The sequence below is a fragment of the Salvelinus fontinalis genome, unplaced genomic scaffold (assembly GCF_029448725.1).
Source record: "Salvelinus fontinalis isolate EN_2023a unplaced genomic scaffold, ASM2944872v1 scaffold_0062, whole genome shotgun sequence".
Lineage (NCBI taxonomy): Eukaryota > Metazoa > Chordata > Actinopteri > Salmoniformes > Salmonidae > Salvelinus > Salvelinus fontinalis.
Window position 1 is genome coordinate 282,522 of NW_026600271.1, and position 12,884 is coordinate 295,405.

Sequence of the window (12,884 nt, forward strand, 5' to 3'; positions counted from 1 at the left end):
CTGCTGAAAAACATCTCCACAGCATGATGTTGCCATGACCACTGCTTCACCGGGATGGTACCGATTTTCTCCAGACATGACACATGACATTCAGGCCAAAGAGTTGGTTTAATCAGACCAGAGAATCTTGTCTCTCATGGTTAGAGTCCTTTAGGTGCCTTTTGGCAAACTCCAAGCAGGCTGTCATGTGCCTTTTACTGAGGAGTAGCTTCCGTCTGGTCTCTACCATAAAGGCCTGATTTGTTGGAGTGCTGCAGAGATGATTGTCCTTCTGGAAGGTTCTCCCATCTCCACAGAGGAACTCTGGAGCTCTGTCAGAGTGACCATCGAGTTTTTGGTCACCTCCTTGACCAAGGCTCTTCTCCCCCGATTTCTCCGTTTGGCCGGGCGGCCAGCTCTAGGAAGAGTAATGGTGGTTCCTAACTTATTCCATTTAAGAATGAGGGCGGACACTGTGTTCTTGGGGACCTTCAATGCTGCATACATTTTTTGGTACCTTTTCTCCAGATCTGTACCTCAACACATTCTTGTCTCAGAGCTCTACGGACAATTCCTTTGACCTCATGGCTTGGTTTTTGCTCTGACTTGTGTCGTGGCAGAATCAGATTTAGCTAGGTAACATAGATAGATAAGATGTTATTTTCATCATATGCTTGTGAGATACTTGTCATTAGAATCTTCTGAGCTGGGGATTAGTAACTTGGGGCCAGAGAGGGGAGAGGTCAGGCTTGTCTCCATAAGTCAATGTATCTGTTAAACCATGTGGTGCTAAGTAGAATATCAGAAGGGGAGGAGGACAGTTGTTTTCTTATGGGAACGTTGTTTTCTTATGGGAACGTGTCTGTAACTATTCCTAAACCATGTGACGGGATGGAGTTATTAATTGGGAAACCAGTTAGTTATCTCATACAATGTCTGTACGCCAGTCACTCCCTACTTTTCTCATAGGGGGGAGGAGTTTGGCAGTGTTTGGAACCATTGTATTTCCCCTCTGAGGTTGCCCTTATCTTGACCTAGTATTTGACCTAAGAGGCTCACTGTCTGATTTTGAGTTTGTCCAGGTTTGGGAATATCTAGAAATGACAATTGATATATGCCATTGGATGAGGTAATGTTTTGGTAGACAGTGAAGTATCAAGCATGAGATTTAAACCTTGTCTTGGGAGATCAAACTGAACGATGATTTATAGCTGATGCTGTCTAGCGATAGGATACTCCTCTTTCGGGTAAAGGATTCTTTGTAAGTTGAGAGGGGTGTATCTTGGCTATAAATGAAACTAAGAATTGTTTTGTAAGCACTCTCAGAGAATTCATTTCTAGACACTGAATTGATCTGAGAGTCAAAAAAGGGCTTTGGTGAAGCTTGTATATATATAAAAGATGGAATATATAATTTAACTCTGACTTGTGTGTGGTTGGCTCTCTCTCTCTCTCTTTATTGAGTAATACAGGAAATTACCACGACACATGCACTGTAAACTGTGGGACTTTATATAGACAGGTGTGTGTCTCTCCAAATCATGTATAATCAATTGAATTTACCACAAGTAGACTCCAATCAAGCTGGAGAAACATCTCAAGGATGATCAATGGAATCAGGATGCATCTGAGCTCAATTTCGAGTCTCATAGCAAAGGGTCTGAATACTTAAATACATTTGCAAAAATGTTTACAAACCTGTTTTTGGTTTGTCATTATGGGGTATTGTGATGTCATTATGGGGTATTGTGTGTAGATTGATGAGGGGAAAAATATTCAATTTTAGAATAAGGCTGTAAAGTAACTGAATGTGGAAAAAGTGAAGGGGTCTGAATACTTAACGAATGCACTGTATACAGCTGGCAGAGTTTTCTCCCGCTGGCAGAGTTTTCTACCATTAGCAGTTTTGTACACAGTCACGTGATACGTGGTATAGAAAAGTCCAATCTTAGGAGAGTACATGGGAGGCACTATACTGTGTGTCTGCAGGTGTCTATCTGGTCAAAACCACTGATACAGGTGCCCCTCCACCCTCTGGTGGGATGGATCATGTCTACAGAGAAACCTAGATTCAAATACTTAGATGTGTGTGTATTCGGTATATGTTGTGAAATTGTTAGATATTACTTGTTAGATATTACTGCACTGTCGGAGCTAGAAACACAAGCATTTCACTACACCCGTAATAACATCTGCTAAACACGTGTATGTGACCAATAAAATGTGATTTGATTTTGATTTGAAATAAATGTCCTATTTATCAAAGGTGCTTTTGGCTGGGGTCAAAATGACTCCAAAGGATTTGAATTTGTTAAAAGTCCATTTTGATACAGAAACACTAAACCATGATTTAGATTTATTAACAACCATTTGATTGTGGGTGTAAAGCTTGTTTTAAATTCTCACTCATTAAACACGAATCAATCAACACATGCTTCTCTTTGAACGGCATAATATAATATTACACTTTTGTGAAATAAAATAAAAATTCCTCAACTGCGTTTCCCACTCCAGTCAGCAGATGGCGATGTGCGTCTTTTAGGTTCAGGCGATGCTGCCAGTGTGACGTATAATCTAGTGACGGGACGCTTCTTCAACGACAACAGCTAGTCAGACACCTCGGTAGCTTTCTAGCAAACACAGCTACAACATTCACCCTCTTTACACTGTTTTGGTGTATATTAGTCGCTGTGTATTAAACACATTTCTGTCGTATGTACTTGTTGGCCCATTTAATTATATATTTACGTTGTTTGTCAGCTAGCTGGTTTGCTAAGTTAGCTTAGAACTAGGCTAGTCGCTAATGCTAACTAGCTAACATCCCCGACCATGAGTTCACTAAGTTACTCTCCTCCTGATAAAGATGAGGAGGTCTGCTGGACGGAGAAAGAAGCTTTCGTCAAAGAGGAGGAGGAAGAGAAGGATGTTACAATACAAAAACAAGTAGAGGGTGAGGCTGTTACAGGGAAAGAAGAAGAGAAAGACGTTACAGTGAAAGAAGAGGAAGACGCGTTCAGAGTGAAAGAGGAGGAAGAGAAAGAGGAGGATGTAGTTTTTGGTGTGAAAGAAGAGGAGGTTGGAGATCTGTTTAACACCAGTAAGTACCGTCTCTGCAGTCGTTGAACCAATATGCAGTAAAGGGGTTCTACACTTTAATGTTGTTCTGTAGGAATGGCTGAAGCTACACTGTAACGTGTAGAACATCAAGAGTGGACCATCAACAAAACGTTAACAATTGATTAAATGCATCCAATGACAATGCCTGAAATACTGTAGTCCTCAATATCTCCTATTAGCTTAGCCCAATTTGTAGTCTTAAAGGGGCAATCACTAGTTGTTACATCCATTTTGGGACTTATACATTAATGATATGTACCCATTGTTTCTTGAAGAAATCACTTATAAATGCCTCATGAGCTTTGTTCAACTGTCGTACCCCATCAGAACTCAAAAATATACGCTTTTTTTACTCCAATGTTTATCAGTAAATGTGTAAACAAACACTGTATATCCTCAACATGATTAATTGATTTAATTGAGTCTCAAGCATTTCTAAAACATTTAACATTTTCATTTAATTCTTTAATTCTTGAATTTAGAATAAGTAACGTAACAAAATGACTCGGGAGCCAGAGATCAAGATAGCCTAACCATCAGAAAAAAACTCTTCCTCCTCCCGCTGCTGCTGGCCTTCGTAAATTCTGATGTTATGCTCCTATAGTTTCTGGTAATAAGCTACACCAGCAGTCGGCAACCTTTTCCATTCCATCCATCCTTTGGATTCCTTTTGTCAAACTACAAGCAGGCTGTCATGTGTCTTTTACTGAGGAGTGGTTTCCGTCTGGCCAATCTACCATAAAGGCCTGATTGTTGGAGTGCTGCAGAGATGGTTGTCCTTCTGAAAAGTTCTCCCATCTCCACAGAGGAACTCTAGAGCTCTGTCAGAGTGACCATCAGGTTTTTGGTCACCTCCCTGACCAAGGCCCTTCTCCCCCAATCGCTCAGTTTGGCCAGGTGACAATCTCTAGGAAGCGTATTCCATGTAAAAATGATGGAGGTCACTGTGTTCTTGGGCACCTTCAATGCTGTAGAATTTTTGTGGTACCCTTCCCCAGATCTGTCCTTCGACATAATCCTGTCTTGGAGCTCTACGGACAATTCCTTAGACCTCATTGCTTGGTTTTTTCTCTGACATGCACTGTCAACTGTGGGACCTTATATAGACAGGTGTGTGCCTTTCAAATCATATCCAATCAATTTAATTTACCACGGGTGGACTCTGAACAAGTTGTAGATACATCTCAAGGATGATTAATGGAAACAAGATGCACCTGAAAGCAATTTTGAGTCTCATAGCAAAGGGTCTGAATACTTATGTAAATAAGTTATTTCTGTTTTTGACCTGTTTTCACTTTGTCATTATGGGCTATTGATGACATCCCTCTGAAACAAGATAACCATCAGAAAAACCTCTTCCTTAGCCTACTCCTCCCGCTGCTGCTGGCCTTCGTAAATTCTGATGTTATGCTCCTATAGTTTCTGGTAATAGGCTACACCAGCAGTCGTTATGCTCCTATATTTTCTGGTAATAGACAACACCAGCAGTCGTTATGCTCCTATAGTTTCTGGTAATAGGCTACACCAGCAGTCGTTATGCTCCTATAGTTTCTGGTAATAGGCTACACCAGCAGTCGTTATGCTCCTATAGTTTCTGGTAATAGGCTACACCAGCAGTCAGCAACCTTTTCCATTTGGAATGCCAATTTATCTGACCATTTCTACTGATCTGGTGCCAGTTAGGATTTTCATATTCACATTTTACTGGAACAGTTTCATTTAATTTATAATAGTAATAATAATTATAATAGTCTTTATCTCAACATCATTATCTGTGATTAATCTACATTCTATCTAAATGAAAATTATACAAATCTAAAAGTAACTTTTATTGCCATTGCCAACTATGTAAAAATAGCCTACATGAAACCAACAAACAAAAACATTTGCAGGCTGCAGGTAGAAAATATCCCGATTTAAAAAAGAAATATCCTATAAATCATTGGCTGCACATGGCCTGTCAACAACAAACTTGAAACATTCTATCAACTATCAACTGGGTCCTCCAAAACTTGCAACATTGTATAAAATAATCTGGGCCCTCAGTTTCCCGTGCCAGTGAGTTCTGGACAGACACATCTGTCGTCTATTTGTGCAAAGGATAAGAAGTAATCAGGTATTTTATAGCATTTCCACTGGATCAGAGCATTACATTTTACCCTTTAATGCTGAGTGGTTATCGAAAGGGCGAGAGCTGGAAATAATTTACAAATACTTTGAGCAACTATTGTCATTCGTAATGGATTCTAATAAGACTTTGTTTACCTGCTGTTTGAGGTGAAGAAAAAATTAGTTGGAGAAGCTCCACAACTCATTAGTGGTGCAGCGTTAAGACAATCAGAAATACTATCAGACATCCCCAAATAGCCACATTTATAGGCCTACATTTGTGCTCAGGCCAGGTAGACTAGTCCTACTTCTACATGTGTAATCGGGTAGACTAGTCCTACCTCTATATGTGTAATCAGGTGTGTGTCCTTACTCAACATTGACAGGAGTGTTTCAAACGAAAGAATGAATAAATTGACAACTGACGCATCTTGCAGGGTCAGGTCTGGGTGATCTGCCATGGGTCGTTTAATTTAGTATCCGTTTGGGTCGGCATGGGAAATGAATCTATTTCTCCATAGTATGTTGTACCGAAGTTGACCGACTGAAAGGAATTGTAACTTTGACTATAATTACTGTTTCCTGAAGGAGGGAAACGAGGTACAACACCTGATTGGCCCCACCCCTTCCTGGGTCGGTGAAGAGCGGTATTAAGTTTCAGGAATAAAATCCAAGCCTCACGCTCATCACCTGTGGAAGACAGGGATTCCAGGAAGGCGTGGATATGATAGTATGTTGTGACACCCAGGGAAAGGTGTATGACGTGCATGTATACTAATAGGTCTCGTGCCCATTTATAGGCAGGAAGAAGAACAGAGCATCGATTTCAGACTTTCCACTTCCTGGTCAGGAAATGTGCTGCAGAATGAGTTCTGTTTCACTCAGAGAAATAATTCAAACGGTTTTAGAAACTAGATAGTGTTTTCTATCCAATAGTAATAATAATATGCATATTGTACGAGCAAGAATTGAGTACGAGGCCGTTTGAAATGGGCACCTTTTATCTGGCTACTCAATACTGCCCCTGCAGCCCAAACAGGTTAAGCAGGAGATTCAAACGAGCCTTACAATTACAATGCATGTGCATCGCTGCAATTTTAGCACAGAACACAGAGGGGTCCTTTTTTGGAGACCAAAGGTCGTCTGGCACACTGCTTAGGTCTTGACTGTCTTAAGACAATTGTAAAATAATTTAACAGACATCAATTGTTGTACAACTTCATGGGAACTCTCTGGGCATCACCTTTTACCTCAAATAAACAGTGCATTTCTGCTGTTGTGGGCCTTAAACCGTCTGTCTGACTTTGTTGTTCACACAGGAGAGATACGGGACTACCGTGGATCCTCTGGGGAGCCTCAACAACAACATGATGCTGAAGAGGCAGAGAAGAGTCTCTCCCGATCAGAACACCTCAAGAAACACCCGCAGAGATCCACAGGGAAGAAATCTCACTTCTGCTCTGACTGTGGGAAAGGTTGCAAATCTTCATCAGAACTTAAAATACATCAAAGAATTCACACAAGAGAGAAACCATATAGCTGTGGTCAATGTGGGAAGAGTTTTGCTAAATCCAGCCATCTGACTCAACACCAGAGAACACACACAGGAGAGAAACCTTATAGCTGTGGTCAATGTGGGAAGAGTTTTGCTCAATCCATCCAGCTGATTGTACACCAGAGAACACACACAGGAGAGAAACCTTATAGCTGTGGTCAATGCGGGAAGAGTTTTTCTTCTTCTGGCTATCTAACTATACACCAGAGAACACACACAGGAGAGAAACCGTATAGCTGTGATCAATGTGGGAAGAGTTTTTCTACTTCTAGCTATCTAACTATACACCATAGAACACACACAGGAGAGAAACCTCTTAGCTGTGACCAGAGATAATCTGATAAAAGATCCCTGATCAAATATCAGAAAATGTATATATGAAGGAGTTGTTTCATGATATCAATGAATTAATGTCACAATGTAGAATGTTTTAACATTGTAGTGGGAGTAGTTTAATGATGTCACAATGTAGAATGTTTTAACATTGTAGTAGGAGTATTTTAATGTCTCAATGTAGAATGTTTTAATATATAGTATATTAATATACTCTGCAGTCAGTCAGTCAGAATGTCACAATGTAGAACCCTAAACGTTTGCCCCCTTATCAATTGATTTCAACATGATATGGATATTAGGCTCATTGGGGGAAATCAAGGCTCTGAATTGAAAGAGTACTATTTATGTGATTTAACACAAAGTGACTAACAAATAAAGATTTGTCCTCTAACCAGTGATGTACGCATTTTTCCCAGAATCAACTGATTTCAACATAATATCGATGAGTTATGACAAATAAGTGTTGTGTTCCTTTGTTTAGTGACCCCTAAATTTAAATGCATCACTCCAATATGTAGCTGACTGTCTTCTGCAGGTTGTCCTCTTATCAGTGAGGTAAAAGATATCTTCCATTTCCATGTTGTTATTTTTTTGTTAGTTTCAACAGCACGTACAACCGGATTTCCCCCCTAATCGATATCAGTGATTTATTGCTACTTGTCAAAACAACAGCGTTTTTGGTGCTTGTGCAGTTTATAAGGAGCTTGTTTAAAAAAAATACAATTATTGTGGCAGATGTTTGTGTAAATAGCACATGTTAGGTTTTCAATTTATCCCAAACTGTTTCTGCATATTGGTTATTGATTTGGACACGTTAAAACTGTGTTTTGACATTGGGCTATACCACCTAGCAAAATGTAATTGAAAAGCCGTTGAAAATAATACTATGCAATTAAATATTTCATATTAACATTTCATGTAACATTTAGTAATGAAAATTATTCATGCAACCAACTGACAATTTTTTGGGTACAATTATATTGACATTGTTGCCCTGTTTTTAGAATATCAGGGTTCATTCTCAGATGTGCCAAACCAAATGTACTAGAGCATGACATTGGGGACTGGGCCCCGATCCATCAACATTCCTATCTAGTGAACCCTGAAAAGAGAGAGAAGCTCTGCAGTGAAGTGGAAAGTTACTACAGATAGTGCAGGAGTTTCCTCTTGAAATCAGACATGTCCGTGTTAAGTACAACTTGGTTGCTGATTGTCTCAAGAATGGGCAGTCAAAAAGATTTGTGTTTTGCGTTTAGCCATTGCGTTGCCATGGATCACAATTTATTTTGACTGCACGTTTTTCCGTATTGGAGATGAGTTTTGTTTGGGCTCGTTCCAAGAGTACAAGAGTTCTAGAAGCTGGTGAGTTTTAGGAAGACGAGAGTTCTAGAAGCTAGTGAGTTTTAGGAAGACAAGAGTTCTAGAAGCTATTGAGTTCTAGGATTCTATAGAATGAAAAAGAAGAAAAAATAATACGATTGTATATTATTATTTAGAATTACGTGTTTTTTCTTGTTTTTAATTGTTGACAGCCAGTAGACACTATGTTAATATTGTAGAAGGTGAAGCATTGTAGTTGATTATGTGAAATGGAAGTTGTTTTCAGTTGGTGGTGGGCAAACTTGTCCAACAAAAACATAGGATATATTTGTTGTCTTCAGGGGAAAGGTGTTCCAGGCTTTCGTTTTTCCATTTATGTTTTGAGGTTGGACTTTAGCACGTATAGCTCGTTAGCACGTAGGACGCACTGATTGGTGTCACCTCATTAGTCAGTATGTGTAACACCAGTTCTTTTGTTTACCTCTTCTTGGGCAGATTTAGTTGGTCTCATGGTGGGTGTCTTTTTTCGGTCCCAGTTGTTGTTACTAGTCAATTGTCAGTGGACACCCCTATAGTGACTTTCAGAGCCCCTCCTAAAAAAAAAAAAAAAGAATTGGGGGATGGATATTGCATCCAATTAATATTTTAGTCAATGGCATTTCCTTAGGGTGCTCATTAGTCTTTCAGTTGTTAGTCTTCTGTTTATTTCATTTTTTTATTTGTTTTTTTCCTGTGAAGCCATTGTGTTGCATCCATGTCTGAAATGTGCTGTATAAATAAAGCTTGATTTGATTTCAACAAATGAACCCAATGACTGACCAATCAACAGACTCGATCCAACAACATGCCTATCAAGATATTGCAGGAGTTTGCTCTTGAAATCAGACATGACTAATACAATTTGATTTGAGGGGACGAGAGTTCTAGAAGCTAGTGAGTTTTAGGAAGACGAGAGTTCTAAAAGATAGTGAGTTTTAGGATTCTATAGAAAGAAAAATGATTTAAAAAACAATATGATTGTTTATTATTATTTCAGAAATACGTGTTTTTAATTGTCAGCCAGTAGACACCATGTTTATATTGTAGAAGGTGAAGCATTGTAGTTGATAATAATGTGAAATGGAAGTTGTTTTCTGTTGGTGGTGAGCAAACTTGTCCAACAAAAATATAAGATATTTGTTGTCTTAAAGGGGAAGGTTTTACAGGCTTTGGTTTTTGCATTTATGTTTTGAGGTTGGATTTTAACACTTCAGCAAGTATAGCTCGTCAGCACATACTGATTGGTGCCCCCTCGTTAGTCAGTATGTGTTACACCTGTGCTGGCTTGTCCATCTCGTTAGTGGGAAGGTGTTTCACCTGAGCTGGTCCGGGTTCTATTTAAGAGTGTCTGGCCCAGTGCTCCAGTTGTCTTGATAGATGTGGAGAGTCAACACCTTTTTGGTTTGCTTTCTGTCTTTAAGTTTGGTGTGGGTTTTTTCTTTTGTTTGCCTCTTCTTGGGCAGATTTTGTGAGTCTCATGGTGGGTGTCTTTTAGGTCCCAGTTGTTGTTACTAGTCAACTTTCAGTGACACTGAGAGCAAAACTGCAACATTATGTTATAATACTTTTATTGCATCAAATGGTTGTTTTATGCAACAGAATAGAGGGTTCTTAGAACAATAGAGTCTGTGTGTTCTACTGAGGATGGGCCTCAAAGAGAAAACATTGACAGGAGATTTACAATGTCTTTTGGGTGATTAAAACCTAAAGAGACCACATTCCAGGGCATGAGTTAATGTTTCTGTTCTATATGGTACCAGGGAGAGATGAACCCCTCCTAAAAAAAAGATACCTTGAATTTTGCATTGCAACCATTTAATATTTTAATCAATGGCATTTCCTTAGGCTGCTCATTAGTCTTTCAGTTGTTAGTCTTCTGTTTGTTGTGTACTAAATATTTCATTTTCTTAATTTGTTTTTTCTTGTGAAGCCATTGTGCTGCATCCATGTCTGAAATGTGCGGTATAAATAAAGCTTGATTTGATTTCAACAAATGAACCCAATGACTGACCAATCAAAAGACTCTTGGTCCCTCTTAGTATTTGTTAATGAATAGAATATAGTATATACATATGAGATGAGTAATACATAGACTAAGATACAGTAGAATAGGATAGAATACAGTATATACATATGAGATGAGTAATGCATAGACTAAGATACAGTAGAATAGGATAGAATACAGTATATACATATGAGATGAGTAATACATAGACTAAGATACAGTAGAATAGGATAGAATTCAAATCAAATCAAATTTATTAGTCACATACACATGGTTAGCAGATGTTAATGCGAGTGTAGCGAAATGCTTGTGCTTCTGGTTCCGACAATGCAGTAATAACAACAAGTAATCTAACCTAACAATTCCGCAACTACTAATATGTACATAAAGATATATGAATGAGTGATGGTACAGACTGCATAGGCAAGGTGCAGTAGATACCTGCAGGTATATACCTATGAGATGAGTACTGTAGGGTATGTAAACATAAAGTGGCATAGTTTAAAGTGGCTAGTGGTACATGTATTACATAAAGATGGCAAGATGCAGTAGATGATATAGAGTACAGTATATACATATACATAAGAGATGTGTAATGTAGGGTATGTAAACATTATATTAGGTGGCATTGTTTAAAGTGGCTGGTGGTACATTTTTACATAATTTCCATCAATTCCCATTTTTTAAGGTGGCTGGAGCTGAGTCAGTTTGTTGGCAGCGGCCGCTAAATGTTAGTGGTGGCTGTTTAACAGTCTGATGGCCTTGAGATAGAAGCTGTTTTTCAGTCTCTCGGTCCCTGCTTGGATGCACCTGTACTGACCTCGCCTTCTGGATGATAGCGGGGTGAACAGGTAGTGGCTTGGGTGGTTGTTGTCCTTGATGATCTTTATGGCCTTCCTGTGACATCGGGTGGTGTAGGTGTCCTGGAGGGCAGGTAGTTTGCCCCGGGTGATGCGTTCTGCCGACCTCACTACCCTCTGGAGAGCCTTACGGTTGTGTGCGGAGCAGTTGCCGTACCAGGCGGTGATACAGCCCGACAGGACGCTCTCGATTGTGCATCTGTAGAAGTTTGTGAGTGCTTTTGGTGACAAGCCGAATTTCTTCAGCCTCCTGAGGTTGAAGAGGCGCTGCTGCGCCTTCTTCACAACGCTGTCTGTGTGGGTGGACCAATTCAGTTTGTCCGTGATGTGTACACCGAGGAACTTAAAACTTTCCACCTTCTCCACTACTGACCCGTCGATGTGGATAGGGGGGAGCTCCCTCTGCTGTTTCCTGAAGTCCACAATCATCTCCTTTGTTTTGTTGACGTTGAGTGTGAGGTTATTTTCCTGACACTACACTCCGAGGGCCCTCACCTCCTCCCTGTAGGCCGTCTCGTCGTTGTTGGTAATCAAGCCTACCACTGTAGTGTCGTCCGCAAACTTGATGATTGAGTTGGAGGCGTGCATGGCCACGCAGTCGTGGGTGAACAGGGAGTACAGGAGAGGGCTCAGAACGCACCCTTGTGGGGCCCCAGTGTTGAGGATCAGCGGGGTGGAGATGTTGTTACCTACCCTCACCACCTGGGGGCGGCCCGTCAGGAAGTCCAGGACCCAGTTGCACAGGGCGGGGTCGAGGCCCAGGGTCTCGAGCTTGATGACGAGTTTGGAGGGTACTATGGTGTTAAATGCTGAGCTGTAGTCGATGAACAGCATTCTCACATAGGTATTCCTCTTGTCCAGATGGGTTAGGGCAGTGTGCAGTGTGGTTGCGATTGCGTCGTCTGTGGACCTATTGGGTCGGTAAGCAAATTGGAGTGGGTCTAGGGCACATGTCAGAGTCAAGGCCCGCGGGCCACATCCGGCCCGCGAGAAGGTTTTTTACGGCCCCTGGGATGATCTTGATTTATTATTAGAACCGGCCCGCAGACCGCAGCAAGCCGGCAGCCCGCAGATCTTTTACACGCACCAATACTACATTTCCCACAATGCAACGGTGACGCACCGAGCAGTAGGCTGCTTCATTTCAATATTTATTGGCACAGCAGTCGTCAGCATCACAGTAAAATTAACTTTCAGATACCCATCAAAAATGGCAAAACGGAAGGTGGACACTGAGAACCGGGGGTTTCAAACAAGGTGGGAGTCGGAGTATATGTTCACGGAGGTAGCTGGAAAACCTGTGTGTCTTCTGTGTGGAGAAAGTGTGGCGGTACTGAAAGAGTATAATCTGAGACGACATTATGAAACGAAACACGCGGACAAAAACAAGAATATGGACATGGAACAAAGGCTACAAAAGGCAGAGGAATTAAAACGAGGCCTCAAATCTCGACAGGCTCTGTTCAAAAAAGCCAAATCACAAGGCCAGGCTGCTGTCAAGGCCAGTTTTATTTTGGCAGAAGAGATCGCTAAATCAGCCCGGCCATTTACGGAGGGGGATTTC

At 40.7% G+C, this 12,884-nt stretch overlaps 2 protein-coding genes across 3 annotated transcripts in view; one reads left to right on the plus strand and one right to left on the minus strand.

Moving 5' to 3' along the window:
* LOC129842718 (zinc finger protein ZFP2-like) overlaps positions 1 to 12,884 on the minus strand; it is a 213,879-nt gene that overhangs the window by 126,147 nt on the left and 74,848 nt on the right. The gene's annotated exons all lie outside the window — the stretch shown is intronic.
* Positions 2,567 to 10,453, plus strand: LOC129842731 (zinc finger protein 239-like). Its single transcript, XM_055911364.1, has 2 exons — positions 2,567 to 3,076; positions 6,525 to 10,453. Exons 1-2 carry the CDS (start codon positions 2,809 to 2,811, stop codon positions 7,094 to 7,096), a joined length of 840 nt encoding a protein of 279 aa, XP_055767339.1. The 5' UTR covers positions 2,567 to 2,808; the 3' UTR covers positions 7,097 to 10,453.

What these genes read in the sequence shown, in the direction of transcription:
- LOC129842731 (XM_055911364.1), top strand. Translation starts at nt 2,809, where the DNA reads ATGAGTTCACTAAGTTACTCTCCTCCTGATAAAGATGAGGAGGTCTGC. An exon ending in TGGAGATCTGTTTAACACCA is followed by an intron (nt 3,077 to 6,524) that starts GTAAGTACCGTC and finishes TTGTTCACACAG; the next exon opens with GAGAGATACGGGACTACCGT.